Source organism: Oenanthe melanoleuca, chromosome 1 (assembly GCF_029582105.1).
Source record: "Oenanthe melanoleuca isolate GR-GAL-2019-014 chromosome 1, OMel1.0, whole genome shotgun sequence".
Lineage (NCBI taxonomy): Eukaryota > Metazoa > Chordata > Aves > Passeriformes > Muscicapidae > Oenanthe > Oenanthe melanoleuca.
Genome location: NC_079333.1, coordinates 42,927,714 through 42,947,788, shown reverse-complemented (window position 1 = coordinate 42,947,788; position 20,075 = coordinate 42,927,714). Strand labels below are relative to the sequence as shown.

Here is a 20,075-nt window from a genome sequence, read left to right as displayed (position 1 = left end):
AGGCACCACCTGCAAGGGTTATCTGCTCTCAGAGAGAAAACCCTCGTTTTGGTGAAGAAGAGCCGAACTCTCGTTCGGTTGTTTTGGTGGGTTTTGTTCCCTTGAGCTCAGGCGTCTGTGACACCGGACGGCGCAGTACCGTGCACTCGTTGGCCGGGGTGGGTTTTTTTCCCCTTTTGCTCAGTATCTGTGATTTTGGACTGAGCAGGGCTGTGCACCCGGCGGCCGGGGTGGGTTTTTTTCCCCTTTTGCTCAGGTGTCTGTCACTCCGGACGGAGCAGCACTCGGTGGCCGGGGCGCGGCGCTCTCCCAGCGCGGTGCCGGGACGCGCACAGCGCATCCCGCGGGCAGCGGCTCCCGCTCCCGGCGGGACGGGGAGGGGTTTCTCACGCTTCTATCCTCAAAACTCTTTTATTTCCCGGGAAATTCCAAGCAGGTGGGATGGGTCATCTGCACAGCGACAAACATTTTAAAACCCAGGCGGGCAATCCGCTCGGAGCCTCGCGGGTGAGGAAAGGGGCTGCCGGCCCGTCCCGGGTGAAGCCGCGGCGGGAGGCGGGGAGGGGAGGGCAGAGGGAGGGCCGGGTGCCCGGGGGCTGCGGGGCGGCCGCCAGAGGTGCCGGCGCCAGCAGCAGGCAGGACACAGGACACAGGGCACGGCGCTGGGCACGGGCTCCCGGCCCCGCCCCGCCGCTTCTGCCACTGCCCAGCCAAGTTCGGGGGTGCCTCTTCCTCCCACTTCAACGACCTATGCGCCCGGATTCTTGCGAAGGAGTGGCGCCTTGGGTGCTTTAGAAAGCCTTTCTCCGCCAAGCGTAAGTAGAGCGGCCGGGGCTGCGCCGCTCGGCACGGGGCCGCGCTCGGAGCCGCGGGGGGCGGGAGCTGCCCGGGGCCTCTGCCCGCTCGCCGGGTCCCTCCGTGGGATAGGCGGCAGGGAAGGGCAGGGCGGGGCCGAGCCTGCTCATCCTACCGAGGAGGAGTCGAGGCAGGGGCCCTGCTGCTCTGAGTCCATTGCTGAGGGACCCTGGCGCCGGTGTCCCTCTGCTCCTGCCCCACCGAGGGAACCCTGTGCAGGCAGCGGCGCTCGCAGATGGGACGGTAACTGAGCCTGGTGTGACAGGGAGAAGCGTCCAAGCCTCACCAAATACCTCAGAAGATGCAGTGGAGGACAAAGCAACAAGTATTAATATCCAGGATGGTTGTGTAGGGACGTGTAATATCTTCCTTAAGGAGCCACTCACATGTGAGCATTGATGTGCATTTCAAGCCGGTTTTGTACTTAAAATTAAATCTCTATAAATATAAAGCAGAGCTAGAAGTCATTTGAACGTTGTAAGGTGGTGCTGCACAGAATGATGGAGCTCACGAGCATCACCCGAGATGGTTCTGGGGTTCCTAGAGGTGAGCCCTGAGTTATCTGGCCCATACAGACACTTTGTACTGATAGTGGGGAGACCGGCCGGGTGGCCTCCCTGCATTGACCCGGTGTTACCTCACTGTTCTCATCTTTGGTCTGAGAGTTACCGAAACAGTTACTCACTTGTTCACTTAGGACTCACAACTCATGCAAAATACTGAGAGGAATAAATATTCTTAGGAAGGTATGAAACTTGATGAAGTAAAAATTTGGCAGTGTTATAAGCAAAAAATTGATTCATTTGTGTCTTTTTTATTTTTCGTGCAGGCAAAAAATATTTGGGTTCACTGCTGACTCACTGAAGAAATCATATAAGCCTAGCATTTTATTAGAAATCCTTAGTGGGTTAGGTCTTTAGCACACTGACACATAAGAAGAATGAATTGAACTGAGTAGTCAGAGATACTAGAGGTAATTACCTCTTTTATTTAAAGGGAAATGAGAGAATCCTACTGGAACATTTTAGAATTAAACTAAATTTAAAAATAAATTTAAGTTGTTTCTATAGTACAAAAGTGTACCTTAAGGAGTTTGAACAGGGTCTCCCTTGCAGTTACTTTAACTTGCCTGAAGTCCTCTTAGACAGATCCTCAAACCTTGGAGTCCCTGCTTTTCTGCAGTGAAAAAGGGTCTTGAGCCTTTGAATGCCAGAAAGGCTCATCCTTCCTTTGTATGTCTGGGGCGGGGGGCGGGACACTCCTCACGGTGCAGTTTTTAGATCTGTGTGGCTGATGGTACATGGGCACCTGACAGCTCTGTCTCATTCATGCTTCACTCACTCGGGATGTAGGACTGTTGCCCTCATGCTCCACGGCTGTTCTGCAGTCCCCCGGTAGCTCCACACCTTTCACACCTTTCTGCTTTACTGGTAAGTCGCTCTCTTTTCCTATCCATGTACAGCTCTAAGATGGCATTTGAGTATTCTGGGGGAGAAAAGGGGTTGCTTTTTGTTCCTGCTTTTTCTCCTGCAGGGAAGAGAGGAGTTTAACAGTGGGGTGTAGCTCTCCTCCTGGGCTCAGCCCTGCACTCCTTGCGCTTTTCCTTCACTCAGGCCAGACTTTCACTCAGAGGTCAAGTGGAGTCAAGAAGAAGTCAAAAGAAGTTTTGCCTGGGATTTAAGGAGGAGGCTCCATAGCAGTAAAGTAAGTTCAAGGTAATAACAAGATCAGTTAAGGAATTAATTTTTAACAAGTGTTCGAAATACAATGAGAGTGGTGATAGATGTGTCTGAAAATTTGACACTGAGAGAATGAAGAAAGGTGTTTTTCAAATCCTCATTTAAAAAAGTTTATAAAATGAACTGTGACTTATGAAACACTCACCATTGTGTTTCATATATATATACATGGCCAAATACTATTAAGTTTCACTGGAAATTACAGCAGCTCATTCTGTGCCTGCACATATGCCACTTTGTCTGGAATTACAGACTTTCTGCAGGATGACTGCTTTTGTCTGATTTAAGTTAGCAAAGTTAAGAACTTGGTAGTGGTGGAGATGCCTGATTGTTAGGTGTAAAAACAAATTAAATACTGCAAGTTGTTTTGACAGCTTTTTATGTCATACTGATTTATAAAACAGAGATAATTTTGAACAAAAAATCTAAATCCCAAGTTTTTAGACTGTCATGAGAAGTTAAAGGAAATGGGGGCTGAATTTAAGAGATTGTATTCAGACAAGGATATCTGTTAAGTTTCTAAATATTTGTTATGGGACATATTTTGGATGAAACAATAAATACACCAAGTGTCATAATTGGTTATGTATGTAATACAGCTGTGTACTTCTTTGTGTGGATGTGTATATATAAAAACATAGACATGTACATGTTTGTGTAAATTTTAAAATATTAAAATGTCAGGTTTTGCACACTTAGTGCTCATAGTGCACACAGTGATGAACCTCTTCAGTGACATCATCAGAAATAAAAATAACTGGAAAGTTTGTCGATGTCACATTATAATTATTCTTTTCCTGCAGAGGAATAGCAGCTTCTAAAATTAATTCTCGCTTGCTTGTTCTCTTTGTGACATGCAAAGTGTGTTTGTGCATGTACTAAACCTTTAATTAATAACACAACATTGATTCTTAAATGCCATGCCAGTTTTTATGAATGTCCATTTTTTCAGTGTGGTCTTAAAGGAAAGATTTCCTAATACAAGAAATACAATACAATAAAATACACCAAATAATACAAGACTCCCAGTTCTTATTAACTGATACGAAGGTTCATGAAGTCCTTGGTTTTCATACCATTGAATTAGATTATTTTCTGAGACAGATTCTCTGTCATTTCCTTGTGGGTATTCATGGACATCATGAAATGCAGATAAAGATGTTTCATTTCTTAATCTGCATTTTTTTCCAAGCACAAAAAGAAAAAATGTCTCCTTTCACAATCCATATTGAAGATTAGGTCTTAACAGTTGTATGCCTTTGTAGCACTGAAAGTAATACTACACAGTTGAATTTATGTAATAATACAAAAGCAAACTTGGGATTATTCTCAGCTAAAATATTAAGTTGTTTGAATTTAGATATAGATAGTGTTGAATTTAACAGGGAAAAATCAGATATTCTTGGAGCTTTGTGAACTTTCTGTATTAATTTAATGTAATTTAATAATGATTTGTATCAAGGTACCCCTTTTGCAGTTGTTGGTGTGATTTTTGGATGAGTTATATTTGCCTTGAGAATTGCTCACTGAAGAATGTATTGACATTGAAGAAAGACACAGGACCTGGATTTCTGGGAACTCTCCAGCCAGTGGAGATATGTAACTTTGCATTGCCCTTGGAAATTATGTCCTTCCAGTATTTATGTGCTACGGATGAGACATATTTGTGGTGAAGGCAACAGTTACTGCAATTCATACTAAGATGTACACTGAGATTTTTCACCTCTGTGCTTTTAAGATGCTGTGAAGTATCTGCTCACAGCTTAAACACTTTCTCTTGGTGTGCAGGATAAATTTGCACACTCTAATATGCAGAAATAAATATTTTGACTAATGTTAGGACTACAATAGCTTTTTTATGTATATCCTCTGAGAAGTGCATTGTGTCATATCTTTGGTGTCAATTAACTCAGCCTGGGCATTGCTGAACTGCAGTAAAAAAGAAAATAATTCTTGAGTAGTATTGATGATTTGAGATTGATTAAGTTGGATGGATTTATTATTTGTCATCTTTAAGTTTTAAAAATTGCAGTTGTTTTTCTGTTAATCTCTAGATAAATCCTCAGAAATGCACAAAATGTCCTGTTTTCATTGTAGATATCATCGCCTGCCCATGACCTGAGCTGCTTATTTTGTTTGATCTGGATGCAAAATAGAGAGTGAGGCAGAGAGTGTTGAGCAGAGAGGCACGATGTGAAGAATAGCAGAGAAAGGCAATACTGAACTTGAGTTTATGCTAAACTTCTTTAATCCATCAAATATCACATTATTTATTTTGCTTTTCCTACATTTTCCCACTCATAATGAAAACACGCCTGAACAACAGTTTAGTTTTGTTCAAAGCTGGAATTAAACTGGGTATATCTTCAAATGATTTTGAGCTTAAAAAATATTAAATTTATTAATTATTGCCTTAAAAATTGTTATTTGTCAAGATTAAAGTTATTTAACCATCCAAAATATTTTAAGCCTTATAAAATTAATATGGATGATTACATTTTAAAGTAATATAAACATAATAAAGACTATAAAAATATTATAACAAAATTTATTCAGCTTTGGGCTACTGTTTTAAGAGGAGAAAAAATACATTCTTCAAAAAGAATCTGAATATATTTTTTAAAAAAATATCTCTGGACAGGGAACATAAGTACACAAAATCAGTATTTCATTGTTAGTATGATCGTTTGTAGTTTATCATGTTATGTTGGAAAAAGAATGCCCTTATATTAAAGGGCATGCGTTTTTGAGGAATATCAAAGATGTATTTTTATGGGGAGTTTTTGTTAAATTAACTTTGTGTGATAAAAAATGAATTAGTATACCAGGATTTATAGAACTGCAAAAGCAACTGTGAAAGTGTACTTCTCTGCAGTTATAGGTATTTCATTGCCTCACAGTAAAATCAAATTATAAAAAGTACCTTCAAAAAATTTAGCTTATTTTGTTGCCTTAACTAAAAGCCTGAAAGAAGTTCAGGACAGACTATGGATGTACTTCTTTTGGAAAAAAAAATGACATAATTGCTGGAAATTGCACTCATATAATGATGAGAATAGTATACTTCTTCAATGGTAAATTCCTAGCTGTAGTGATGAACACCTTTTTTTCTTGAGAATTGTAAGACACCCTGGTATTTGGATGAGAAGCATAAGCATAGTAAGATGTAATTAAATCATATGTGTAAAATGTTCTAAGATTTTTAAACAAGAAGATAATTGCTTTTCTAATAGTGTTTTTTTTTGTATGCAAATTGTTAAATCTGAATTACAGTTATGACACAAGTATTTCTGAAGGTATTGAAGTCAGCTGAAAGCAAAATTTTTTATTTTGTTTTTAGTTAAAGGTTGACATATAAAATATAAAAGTGAGTTTTTTAAGGGAATGAATTGTACTTCTTACATATATTCCAGTATTCTTACATATAATCCAATTAGGAGCAGGCAAAGGATAACAGAAGTGATACCAGGAGATTTTTCTTCTTTCTCAATTGGAGGAAGCTTGCAAGGAATCTGATATTAAAAAAAAAAAATCTTGCATTTTAAGCCTTTCCAAATCAGCAAATGTGTCTCTGCCTAGAACTGGACATGGGAGGCCCATCATACATGAATTGGTGGAAACTGCTGAGAATATATGCCAGTTGTTTGTCACAGAAGTAAGGTCATAGGATGTAATTCTATTTTTTCCAAGAAAATATCTGTATATAGTTGCTGAAATGACCTTGAGTTTGTTGTTTTGGTTTTTGTTTTGTTTTAATGATGTTACAGTAGTTATGGTTCAGTAACACCAACTGCCAGGACAGTAGGGGAAATGGCATAGAAACTTTTTCACCATTCCTCTCAGAATTTGTCATTCTTCCCAATACTTCAAATTACTGAAATGTCTGAGATTTTTTAGAAATAAACAAATTTGAACATGATTAGGCTTTGAGAACATGCTTGCTGAGTTGTACAGATTCCAAAATTCAACTGTAAATTATGTACATTTTGAGTAATTATTTTTCTGTGTTTGTACAGTTTGAAAATAGCAGAGACTATTACTGATTGCTGGAGTAAATAAGTTCTGATAACAGTAAAATTATTAGAGTTAGGCAAACTTTGCATCACATACTGCATACCAGTGCATTTGCATTAATAGTAGGATTATTCTGTTTAATTGATCTGATTTCTACCTGTTCTTTTCGAAATATAAGTAGGAGCAGTTAGAGCCATCTCAGACAGAGGGAACAGAAATAATGGACAGTTTAAATATTTAAACCTTGTAGAAATTTTAACTTACAAATCCCTCTTGCCAGTTGTGTATGGGCACTTAAGCCTGTCTGGGCTCTGTGAGAGCATTAAACATCTCCCTTCTGTGCTCACCAAAGACCATGGTCGTGTAGTCTCAGGGTTATCTAGTTCTGCAAAAGCAAGTGCCCTTAAGAAATATCATTTGTTGAGGATCGATCTGTTCTGCCCCAGCGTTGTGTAATTATAAGATGTTTAAGATTGCTCTAATTGCTCTGGTGTTCTAATTGCTCTGGTGTTCTTGTTGTAGGTTAGAAATCTGAAACAATGGGTGACTGGAGCTTTCTGGGGAGACTGTTAGAGAACGCGCAGGAGCACTCCACGGTTATTGGCAAGGTTTGGCTGACGGTACTGTTTATCTTCAGGATCCTGGTGCTGGGGGCTGCTGCTGAGGAGGTCTGGGGAGACGAGCAGTCGGACTTTACATGCAACACTCAGCAACCCGGTTGCGAAAATGTTTGCTATGACAAAGCCTTCCCCATTTCTCACATCCGCTTCTGGGTGCTGCAGATCATTTTTGTCTCCACTCCAACCCTTATCTACCTGGGCCATGTCCTGCACATTGTACGAATGGAGGAGAAGAGGAAAGAGAAAGAGGAGCTGAAAAAGAAGGGAAGCAGCAAAGATGGCAACTACCCAGTAGCAGCAGCATCTGGCGGAGGTAGTGGAGGAGGCAGCAATAACGTCAAAGATCAACCTATTGTCAAAAGGGGGAAAGAGAAGCCCCCAATCCGTGACGAACGTGGTAGAATCCGTATGGGGGGTGCCTTGCTCCGTACCTATGTCTTCAATATCATATTCAAGACACTGTTTGAGGTGGGCTTCATTGTGGGCCAGTACTTCCTGTATGGCTTCGAGCTAAAGCCAGTCTACCAGTGCAGCCGCTCACCTTGTCCACACACTGTGGACTGCTTCATCTCGAGGCCCACTGAGAAGACCATCTTCATCATCTTCATGTTGGTGGTGGCCTCAGTCTCCCTGCTGCTGAACATGCTCGAGATATATCACTTGGGGTGGAAGAAGCTTAAGCAGGGCATGACAAGCCAGTACATCCTAGAGATGCCTGTCGCAACAATGACGCCGGTTATGGTAACAGGGGAGTCCAAACCTGTGTCCCTGCCGCCACCAGCACCCCCTGTGGTGGTCACGGCTGCCACGCCGGCCCCTGTTCTGCCTGACACCCGTGCTGTCACCCCGCTGCTGGCCCCAGTGACCATGGCATCGTACTACGCCACAGCTGCTCCGAGACCACGGCCCCCCTCCAACACGACGTCCATGGCGAGCTACCCTGCTGCTCCACAAGCTCCTGAGGAGAGGCACCGTGCCGTGACTCCCACACCCATCTCCACGCCCGTCACCATCCCGACCCCCATCCCCACGCCCACGCCAGCCGTCATCAACTACTTCAACAGCAGCAGCCGTGCCCTGCCATCCGAGCAGAACTGGGTCAACATGGCAACGGAGCACCAGGGCAAGGTTTCCTCCAGCTCCGCAGGCTCCTCTACCCCCAGCAGCGTCCGGCATCCCCTTCCTGAGCAGGAAGAGCCCCTGGAGCAGCTCCTCCCACCCCCGGCCGTGCTGCCCATGGCCGCCAACAGCGGCAGCAGCACCAGCCTGAGCGGGGCGAGCGGCGGCAAGTGGGATGTGGAGGGCGAGGTGGAGCTGTCGGGGGCGCGGCCCGTCTCGGCTGCCTGCACCACGGTGGAGATGCACGAGCCCCCGCTGCTCGTAGACACGCGGCGCTTGAGCAGGGCCAGTAAGTCGAGCAGCTGCAGAGCCCGGTCCGACGACCTGGCCGTGTGAGGCGGGCGGCCGCGCTCGGGGCAGCAGGTGCTGCGAGGAAGGCGCGGTGGGCAGGGGAGCTGCCCGGGGAGGCCAGGCCTGGCGTGGGTGAGAAGGCCTGGGCTTCAGACTTAGACGCTTGCTGTTTTTGCACTCTGTGAGTTGTAGTGGGGGAAATTATCAACATTTTCTAATAGGTCAGGGGTGACCGAAGCGCAGCCCGTGGGCCGGGGGGCCAGTCCCGCTTTCCTTCATGTTCACGGCAGATCTCGAGGGCAGCCGCAGGGGAGGCCGGCACAGATATCGGGGCAGTGGTAGCTGATACGTGCCCGAGGCCGACATTCATCCGAGACAAGTGCTAATAGCCCTAGTGCCCATGCACCTGTCTGGCATCTCTCCTGCCCTTGCCTTCACTTCAGCTCTTTCCCAGAAGCTTTACATGAGCAGATGCAATGACTTCCTTTCTTCCTCTTGAATCCTCCATAGGCCCTATGGCAAACATCAGGGTGGTGTATTGCCAACTTGTTGTGTCTACGGACCAACTTGCCTTATTGAAAGTAACTCAGTTTATTCCATATAACATGACTTAATGAAGCCTTTGTGTTCGTGGCAAGACACCCATGTGGTCCTCGGCCAGGCAAAGTTTAGGGAACCCCTGGAATAGATTTTTGAGGTTGTTCTTTCCATAATTTTTTTTTTTAACTCTTGACCTGTTAGGAAGTGTTTGGTTTGACCTTCTATCCAGTGTTTGCCAACCATGATCACACCATGTTTATAAGCCTGCAAATATGTTTGAGCATGTTTGACTATAATTTTAGCTGACTTCTAAAATTGCTTACAGGAGGACAGGAATTCAAACCACACCTCAGAAATTATTGCACAGAACAATTTCTCTTCAGAAAGCAAGGATTATCATTTAAATACACTGTGGCCCCATATATTGCCTGTGAACAAACAATTAGGATAAAGTATGGCTCTGCATTTTAGACTATTAGATATCAGCTTAAGTTTGTTGGAAAAATGCTTTTTAGAAGTAAACTTGGGTGCTTATTTTTAAGTAATTGAACATTTTGAGAATAATCTGTAGGTTTAAAGTTATTTGACTGTGTACTTAATAAATTTAGTTTGATCTTTGATCTTACAAGAAAATGTAAGAGGAAAGGAACTTACTAATGGTGAAATTCCAAAGCAACATTATTTCCTGTTGTGTACTGTTTAACATCAATCTGTAGTGTCTTTAGGTCAGTGAAAACAGACTTAGATAATACTGTATTGCAGAAAAGGTGGCTAAAATATCTGGGCAACCTGGTGGCTAAAGGGTCTATCCTGATCCGACTGAAGTCACTTTCAGAATTTCCATTCAATTTAACAAGGAGCAAGATTTGGGAATGGATCTCGCAGGCCTTTTTCAAGCAAGACTAGCATTCACATGAAGTTTTGGGAGCCAGAAGAGATTTAGATTTTGGGCCTTAGAAAAGACATTGAAATCCTGCTTTTGAAAAATGTGTGTGCCCCTTAAAATGGATGAAGGAAAGTACTGGGGTTTTTTTGTAAGGTGCAGCTTTCCTTTCAGCAGGCTCTGTCCCTTATTCCCTCCTTAACAAGATGTTAGAATTCTGCATGCCTGAATAGGCTCAGTAGAGTTTATTACAGAAGGAATACAGAATTAGGCCGAGCTTCTGTTCTAAGCAAAATTCAGTAGAACTAAAGCTTGGAGTCAGTCCTGTTGCTGCTATAAATCGAAAGTACTGTAACTGGAAAAGAGCAATCAAACACCCTGGGATAACCCTTTGCATCTTCAAAGTGTTTGGCCTGGCAGTGCAGTCCTTACTCAGGCAAAGCAGAGTCAACCTGTAGCAAGTAGTTAACATTACCGGTTATTTCTGCTTTTAAATGTTTTCCTGAGTGTGCTTATTTTATTAAACAGTCAAAATATATTCCCACTACTCAAGATTAAACGTTTTTACTGCTTTCTGAGTAGTCACAAAGAGCTTCTCATGATCAGAAGCGCTGCTTCTGCAGCCTTTGGGCATGTTGTCTCATGACTTCCTTCTGCTTGTGTTGAACCAGGTGAGGAGAAGTCCTTCTGCTGCCATGGATCTTAAGGGCAGCCACTGCATTAAAAGTCAATGTGTAGTAGTACAATAAAGATATTTATTATTAGGTATTCAGCTTCAGGCATGCTCTCATGGGTTTTCTGTGTTATAAGCCATAAAAATGCTTTCTGCAAGAAAACTAAAAGCCAAGTTCTGCTTTTTATTGTATCCCTGCAACTATGCTGAACATAGACTAAGGTTGATGAAGTTGCCTAGATGTAAGAAAAGGCAGAGATTCAGATTCAAAATTTTTAGATTTACTAGCATCTATAGTAGCAGTTTTGTAAGTTTTGATAAATGCCAATTAACTACATAGCTGAAATAATGCAAGATATGCATCTCTGTATTTTAGTACATTGGAGTTTATGGACTACATTTTCCTTTGTTCTATGCTTCTGAAGAATGAAGTCAAAGTCTTTCTGGAGTGTATTTATATAAACCAGATCACCTGGAATGTGTGCTTTTTTATATCACTTCCTGAGAGCAAAACTGATGTTGTTTGATTGGGCTCTGCATCTTGCAGCCCTTACTTTAGTACTACCCTCACAGTGTGTCCTGCAGGATTGCACCCATATTGTATATAAAAAATACTAAGAGAGATACATTTATCTTAGGATCAGCTGAGATCTAGGCTGACCTTTTCAAGTTAATGTGTGTGGTTAGACCTGCAGAAAGCTTTTGTGGAATATATGGTATTTTCAGCCAGAGGAACTACTGGAAAGCTCTAAAAGATGGTTTTTCCTGTTAGGTGAAGCTCGGGGGGAGAAATGTAACTCTATTGCAACCCCTAAGAGAAGTCTGAGAGAGCAGCCTCTGCATCCAGGCAGTCCTTGTCTGAGAAAGCAAAGCTACAACTCACAGGCTGCGCTTTTAAGATCAGCTTAAGTTCCATCACGTAACTATGCAGCGTCAAGCCTCTTCATTGCCTACAGTTTCATTTGGAGTCCAGTAACTGTTTCTTCATTTGAGCCCAGGTAACTGTTTTGGCAGAACTCCTCCGTAGTGCTTACAATTGCTTGTAGTTGCTGCATCACATCTGGATTAAGATTTGTTGAAAGAAAATTCTTACTGGTGTGGCCTATTTTGGGGACTTCAAACTTTACTCAGGAACGATCACCGAATTCAACATCCCATGAGTCGAGTGCCAAATTCTATGCAGAATTCTGCAGTTCTAGAAAATATGTACAAACACCCACTGACTTGCAGAATAGAGTCTCTTGGCAAAAATTATCTTCTGATTTCTAAGTCATTGACTCTTTCACATCACTTAATTACAAAGTTTCATGGGAGCTGGTAGTGATACCTTTAGCCCGATCACATGGGTATTCAAACCACAATTCTGAAAGACCTCAAGTGCACAGCAAAGATGAAATCTGTAGGTAAGTTATGGCAAAAGCAGAACAGAATCATGCCTGATATTAAGCAGACTGAAAAAAAACCCCACTAATTTTTTGCTCTTTGAGTAGAATAATTGTGGGAAAACTTGTTCTCTCTCTTACTTGAAGTTAAAAAATATACTGAGCTAAACTGTGGAAAAAAAACCTGAAAAAAGATACTCTTTGAACAAGTTACCAGGTGTATGATGTACTACTCTTTTTGCAGTATATTTGTTGTTCAGCAAGGCACTCAGAGCTAATTAAATGTCTGATATTTTGCAGCTCTTAAGATTATTATCTGGTATGACTACGTAAGTGTAGGATCAGTAAAATAATAAAAGCAAGCTTTAAAAATCAAATCACTGTTTAGGTCCCTTTTTGGTTAGGTGTGGCACCTCCTCAGCTGCTACAAACTGTTGCATTCCACTGAGTTCTTGTGGGTGACAGCAGTCTGCAGGAGCAGAGTGTTGAGCCTCCAGGTCTTTTTGTTTTATACAGACACTAACACCATGGATTGAACAGGCTGGATTGTTTTTTAATCCCAAATGTTTTACTTTGATTTTTCTTGTGAAAAGTGTGCTCTTGTAATTCTGATTTTCTGAAGTTTACATTCAGTTTTTGATTTCAGATTGCACATTTGGATGAAATAAACTGCTTTATAAGTTTACATTTGTATAAGAAGTAAAAGAATGACTCTGCCAATGTGTTAAACATGAGAGAAATGTCTTACTATAACACAGGAACTCTTCAGACATAAGGCAGTACCATTAAATTTAACCTGATAACTGATGCATAGTATCAGCTTTCTCTGTATAATTAAAATATGGGCATTGGATATATAGGGAGCACACCATGGAAAAAATATTTTTCATCATAAACTCAATTATTGCCAAATAAACTAAGGTTCACTGTTGTTCATGTGCCTTCCTGTGTGTTTAGAGCTTCAATAACAAAGATTAGCTGTGACATATGTCCTTCACGAGCTAAATTTACAGCCTGGTTTAAAATTCCGAACAAAGTTCTTGTGAATAAACACTGCACTGTTACACTGTAGAAGGTTTTACAAAAAATAAATGTTTTGCTTTCTAGGCAAAAATACAGTTCTGACCTGCAAATACAATTTAATACAAGTTATTTTAACTTTTGCAAATAAGACCATTAAAGCAATGGGACTGTTTGCATAAACGAAAAACACTGATGTGATAAAGAAATTGTAGATTTGCATTTTAAGTTTGCTGTAAGATGCCAATCTAATTCTAGAGTTTTCAGTTCTTGAAGAGTTATGCAAGATGTGTGAGCATATTTTAAGATGGAGAGTACGTTGCTATTTGCCCTGCCACTGTTTCTCACAGTTAAAGGGTTCTAAAACATAAGAAATCTTACTCAGAACTTTCTTGCTGCTTTCTGGATGTTTGTCTTTTACATGACAGAATCTGACAAAAAACATAGCAGGTTTTCTGGGCAATAGTAACAATAAAACCAGCAGTTAACAGTTAAAAGTACTGTCTTCAGGGAAGTGCCTTGTATATTAAATTCTGTAAGAAGCAACTTGATGTAAACGTTAATTTACCTCATATGTTTACAAAATTGTGACTAAATAAACTTTTTGTACCACAGCATTGTCTCTTCTAGATTAAATTTTCATGGTTGTGCTTTTAAAATACTAATGTGACAGAACAGTTAGCTCTGTCCTTATATTCACTTACACTGCTGCTTCCCTCTATCATGTGAGTTGCATCTCTAGGAAAACTGGATGCTGAAACCTGTCTCTGTGCAGAGCTCCCAGTGGCTTCAAAGGAGGGTCACAGTCCAGAAGACACATGGAGACAAAGCCCACTTGAGCATGTGCAAAGGTGAAACTCTGAGTACCTTGACATCAGTGGGAGGTCTGCTACTGCCTTCTGCCAAATCCAGGTTTCACTCTTGGCTCCTGCTTTGACATGGGAGTCACTGTTCATCTCATGCAGTGTGGCATTAGCAGTGACTCCCACCTTTCACCCATTGCTGACTCCCTGACTTTGATTTATCCATCTATGCTGTGCCATGAGACTCAGCTATAAATGCACAAAGGATTTTAGTGCAGGAAAAGTGTGTCCTTACTGGGAATAAAGCGGGGTGTCCACTGCATTTGCAGTTTGCTGATTTGCCCCTTATAGGAACGTTCACAGTTTAGCATGCAGAAGTGTAACAATTCTGCACTGAAAATGTGCTGTGTACTAAAGTCAGTAATGTAATGTAAGGTCAGTCTAGACATTGAATAGTCCTGTGAAGAGGCCAGGACCAGATTTCTAAGAAGTTTTACTTGTGGAAAGCAGCAATACGGGCAAGACTAAGTGTCTCTTCCAGAAATGTTAAGTATGAAGACTTCTTAAAACTTTATTTTATCTGCAGCACTTACATGGACCTGGCAGATCAAGATAGTTTCTGCCCTGCAGTAGTGAGTGCTTCTATCCAATGGGAGTACAGTCAAGCATATTTTTTTTTGTGCTTCCTTGTGCTCAGGTGGTACTGTCTCTGCTTTACATGATGTATCCACGTGGTAAACCAGATTGCTCACTGTCTCTGATGACTGGGCAGGGGTAAAGCAAAGCTGACAGGTGCGTGATATGGGTAGTACTAAGATTGTGCTTAGCAGTAATAAGCTAAGGAAGTGCATAAAGTTTCCTCTGACCAAGAACTCTTTTTGCTACAAATGAATCTGGCAAACTTTCTATTTAAATGTATATTCCACAATTTTGTCACTGAACAGGCAGAGTATTCCCAAGGTAGCTGAGTGTGTCAGCGGAGCAGATACAGCTTGGTCATGGATTCTCCCTCCCTTGGGACGCAGCCACTGTCTGTAAAGAAATTCTGCCTGGAGTAGGAGATACAAATGCTGCTACTCTTGGTCTCTGAAGGCCTTTGTGATGGTGTGGGTACCTTGTGCTGCCACATTGAGCAAGGCAGCTTCATGTGAGTTTCTGGAGAAAGCATGAAAGTTGTGCCCTTCTCATTTACAGCTGTGCCAGAGCACCCTGAAGATTCTGATAATAATGAAAAGAGGTGTACTGAGGGGAACCCTAATCTGCTCCAGTAAATGTCTGAACAGTTCTGCTGAAAGCCAAATGAAGAGCATTCCACACACCCCTGCACTTCTGCTGCTGTTCCCAGGGATTTGGCACAGGAACAATCAGCTGGGCTTTAGCAAGCCTTTTCACTGTGACTGTACTAAGAATGGGCTTTAACTAACCTCATCAGTGTTTCCCCACACTGCAGCTGGAACAGGAATGAAGGCAATGAAGGCAATGCACATCAAGGAAACAGATGTCAGATAGTGAGATCTTAATAGGTCTGACATTTTGATCACTTTTGGCAACTGGAGGTGCATCAAGTCTAATTGTCTTTGTGTCTATTTTCAGCAGACAATAGAGTAAGCAGATGGCTTATCCAAACCCACAAAACTGAAGAGAGCCTTCTTATAAAGATGATCTAGGAAGACTGTTTTTCTTAGAGTGTCATAGTCCAGGAAAACAGGGTGTTTGAGGAAGTACACATTTTAGCATGTACAGGTATGTGATGTTATGCCAGAATTACAGGTATCATTAATTACTTTTGATGCATTAGTAGGACAGTTGAATTGCACTACCTGTTGTTCATTGTGCAAGCTTTTTTTTTAATTTTTAAAGAGAGATTAGTGGTACATAGCAACAAAATGTTGTCCTTCCTGAGTAGCTACCTCCTTTTGTTTTTTGTGCAGTGTGTGGTTTGCGTATCTTTGAGTCACTAGTGGTAGAAGAGTGCCTGTCAGAACTAGTTTTAGTCCCTAGAGGAGGGTATTCAGTGTGTGGGCTTTTGCCATACCTTGTTTTTAAGGGCCGTCCTCAGCACTTTTGACAGTGGCTACAGATGTAGTTGAGGTTCCTCATGCCATGGACAGTGGCAATGAGCAGACTGACATCAAGGTCACAAAGAACTACCCAGGCTTACTGTGTTTGCATCAGTAATATAGCCAACTCTAACCATTTTTCAAACAGATCTCTGTAATTTTAGAGGTTGCCTCCTGAGAAAAAAAGAAATCAAATACTTGGAGTTCTTCACCCTCCTTATTTATTTGTCACATTAAAGTATGATAAAATATATTAAAAGGTTCAGACCTTTGCATTTCTAAATGGCATGAGACATGGCTTTTTAAAGAGTTCCTATGGTTTTGTAGGCAATATTTTTTTTAATAGAAAGGGCTCTAGAAGTTCAGACTCCCAAAAAGACAATACATTTTTCATTGGGATACATTTTTCTTGTGTTTGCACAAGATCCACCAAAGCAGGTGAATTGATGGAGTAAAGTGAAATAAAATCATGTGAGAATATGGATTCTATGTCTATACTCAATGTAAACTAAATAGGAAGAGCAATTATCAGCTATCATATATCTCACTTTCCTATCTGAGAAGATTATACTTTCTAAAGATTTTGGCTTTAAGGAATGTTGTGGTCTTCTGAGCAAAGACTAAGGGATAATTATACTTGAACTATCCTGCCCCACAGAGGAACTCACTGTTTGCTTTACATGTAGTGGGGTTTACCACATAAATTCTGTAAAAAATGCAGCAGTAAGCAGGTAAGGAGGTTTTGCCTAAGCAAACTCATTGTGTTTGGATTATGGATACTCTGAGGGGAAAGAATCGTTTTCATTGTGAGAGAAAAACCTGCAGCAAAGCCAGCCTGGCTGGGATACCAGAAACACACATGGCTGATTCCCTGGATTTTCTACATCCTATAGACTTTTAAACTCTGCACTCAAATAGTGGTGCAGCCCCAGTGCTTTAAGAGCAAAATTCTTGGCCAGGAGTCTACAAAATAATGCCTGTATTTACATTTGTCTGTGGATGGGGATGTACTAGTGATTGCAGTGTTTTGGGATTTTGCAGCATGGGGAAGGATGCAGTATGCACCAGCCTCTTGCTGTGGACTACATGAGAATTCTGTGTCTAACTTTCAGGATATATTTTTAAAATCTGTGCTTTTTATTGTTTACAGGAGTGGACTCTCTTTCCAGCATGTCTGTGGCTGTAGGTGGAGCTGCAAGTGCCCGCCTCTGGGCTGCCTCCATGCCATTCTCCTTGCTGCAGGCACATCAGTCCTTCCGAGCAGCCTGGCAGCACAGGTTGCTCCTGACTCATTCCAGCTGTGGGGCTTAATTCAGGGTCAGAACTTCCTCAAGACTACAAAGAAATTGTTGTCTTCCTGTGTAAGATAAGACCATAAAATGCCTCAGTAATTTAATTTATAGTCTTGTTTTAGACACCTAGTTATTTTGAATCTTATTCCTCCATCCTTGAGTTCAAACCCAGTTTTCATACCCAGAATGCTGAAGTGACATCTCTGTAGGTGATCCAGATGAGAAAATAATTCCATTGCTGCCCATAACTTGGAGAGAGTATGGACTGCTTACCGTCCATGCATAATAGAAAAGCTTAAGCATATTTGCTTAGATGTTGAAATCTCTTACAGCTAAAGCCATGACCTAACTTTCTAACAAAGTTTTGTGTATCAGGAATTCCTTTTCCCTACACTGCTGTAGCAAGTCATGCATGACACTGAAATGTGCATTACAAGTTTTTGGTGTATAAGAGAAGTGCAGTGATCTGCATGTAATTTGGGCAGCTGTCTTTATTTTGAGCTGAAAGAATTACCTCGGTTGTAACAACGTAAATCCGGTATAACTCCACCACACCGGTGTGATACAGATAAGACTTGCTTTGTGTTTAAATGACTACAGTGAATAAGATCAATTGCAAAAACAATAGTTCTTTTTTAAAGAAAGAAAGAAAAATCTGCAAGTTTAGTACATAATGGGCCAAACGAATCTCTGTTGTAAGTACATTCATTTCAGTGGTGTTGCAGCAGAAATGAATTTAGCCCGGAGCAACTTTACAATAACTCATATATAAGCATGCACAACTAAATGTATTACACTTTAAACAAACTCAACATTGTCTGGAGCATGGATGGTCTGCTGAATCTCTGAAGTTAGGAACTAACCATTGTGTGCTGAGGTTGTTTAGACAGTACCATTTTTGTTCAATTGGCTACATCCGTGGTATTTTTGTGACAGCAAGAATGTTCCCTCTAGCTACAAAGTGACATTATAGCTGTCAGACACGATTTTTATTCTGGGATGTTTATGCCTTAGCTCTTTTGTGCACTTAAAATAATATTATAACAAAGTAGAGAGAAAGATTTAGTTTCACCAATTCTGAAATATTTGAGTTTAATTCTTTGAGTTATTCAGTTAATTCAAACAGGGTTGAAATGGAAAAGACTTCATAAGTAATAGAAGTAGTCAAGGAGTGTCAGATCCAGAAAATATTAATTCAGCTTTCAATAAGTTAATGTAACATTAACTTTTTTCTGGTTTCAGGCATGAATTTTGTATAGTTTTCAGTTATACATGTTATGATACCAGCAGTGTTATTGCTACAGCTGCTGAGTCCCTCAGCCAACAGTGAACACGGTGTTTTTGGAGATCATTGTCTGTTCAAACTCTGCTAGTGGAACACATGGGTTGAATGTTTTAGGCGGTCACTATCTGTCACAGTTTCATAAATGCCTTTTGGTACTTCATGTTTTTGCCACTTTCTACATCATCATCTGCCCTGACCAAGAAGAATTTGGCTTTTGTGTTTGTAACTCCCTTATAACCAGTTTTACATTCCTGTTACATCCTCCCTCAGGCTTCCCTTCACCAAACTAAATAAACCCATCTCCTACAACCTCTCTTTGGGACTTCAGGCCCCTGATCATCTTTACTGACCCTTGCTGTGCCTTCTCCAGTTCCTCCACATTTCCCTTGAGCTGTGAAACTGGACACAGTACTCCAGGTGATGTACTCTTGCTGGTGCTCAAATAAAATCAAGCAACTTGCTCTCCTTTTCCTCCTTGAGATGATAATTCCCAGGGCAGCTGCAGCCTGAGCTGCAGTGAGCAATCAGAGAAAAATGCTGTGAGCTCTCTGCTGGAACAGGGTTAGATTTCTCATTCATTCACAGGTAGATTTGAAATAAGTTTTTTTAAAAACTTCAGCAGCAAGAAGAGGACAAAAACAACTGAGAAACAACTGAGTCCAGAAAAGTGTAAATTTTTTTTTTTTTTTTTTTGGTAAAGTGAAAGCATTGCAAACTAGAAGAACTAGGCAACAAACACTCCTGTGGAAAACTGAGTTTTTATAGATGCTTTGTATCATGGCTAGGGTCAGATTTGGACCTATTTGTGCTGTTCCTAGCAATTATCTTTGCACTTAAAATAATATAATCTTCTATGCTGTGCATTGTCCATTTTCCTGCATTGTCTATGGAATGCCCTGCCTCTCCCCTTGGGTTCAGTGGCTGTGTGTGGTGGTCAGACACCCAGCTGCCACCATATCAGATACAGTGGTTGAGGTGTGACCAAAGAGCTGACTGAGATGGTGAGGTCAAGTCCTGAGCTGGCAGTGCTGCTTTTAGGGGTGGGGACAGAGGATGTGGCTGCTGAAGTAGGCCAAGGGTGATTTCCATTTTTACTTAGTTGTCCACTCTAAGAATAATAAGGGCATGCTTATCGCTCTGGATATTTATAGGTTTTCCTACAGCAGCATGGTTTATAAATAACTAGGGAGCTCAGGGCAACTATCAATGGCAGAGAGAAAGGAAGTTAGCCTTTCTCAGAGTTGCAATTTGTGATGCTTTTTGTATGATTAGAGCTGCAACTATAGTATCTGTGGTCCAGCAGATCTGTCCACGCAACTTGCTCACACCCCTTTTTTTATAAATACTGTTAAATTTTCAGCATCCTGAGACAATCTTGCTCAAGGGTTAGTCTCATCTTTGCAATTCCAGACAATATTTTCTTGCAATTTGCAGCCCTGCTTGCAGTCAGGTCAATGGTCACACTGCACTGACATGTTTGGACTGAGCTGCATTCCAGC

General features: G+C 41.5%; 1 protein-coding gene across 2 annotated transcripts; it reads left to right on the top strand.

The window, feature by feature from the left end:
* Positions 1-1,954: 1,954 nt before the first annotated feature.
* Positions 1,955-13,748, top strand: GJA3 (gap junction protein alpha 3). 2 transcript variants are annotated; one of them, XM_056500937.1, is made up of 4 exons: positions 1,956-2,285; positions 2,389-2,570; positions 7,131-8,636; positions 11,507-13,748. In XM_056500937.1, exons 3-4 carry the CDS (start codon positions 7,148-7,150, stop codon positions 11,641-11,643), a joined length of 1,626 nt encoding a protein of 541 aa, XP_056356912.1. In that variant the 5' UTR covers positions 1,956-2,285; positions 2,389-2,570; positions 7,131-7,147; the 3' UTR covers positions 11,644-13,748. The 2 variants fall into 2 exon arrangements, with proteins under 2 accessions (XP_056356921.1, XP_056356912.1); XM_056500946.1 differs by having other exon boundaries at positions 1,955-2,285; positions 2,469-2,570; positions 7,131-11,608.
* Positions 13,749-20,075: the final 6,327 nt, after the last annotated feature.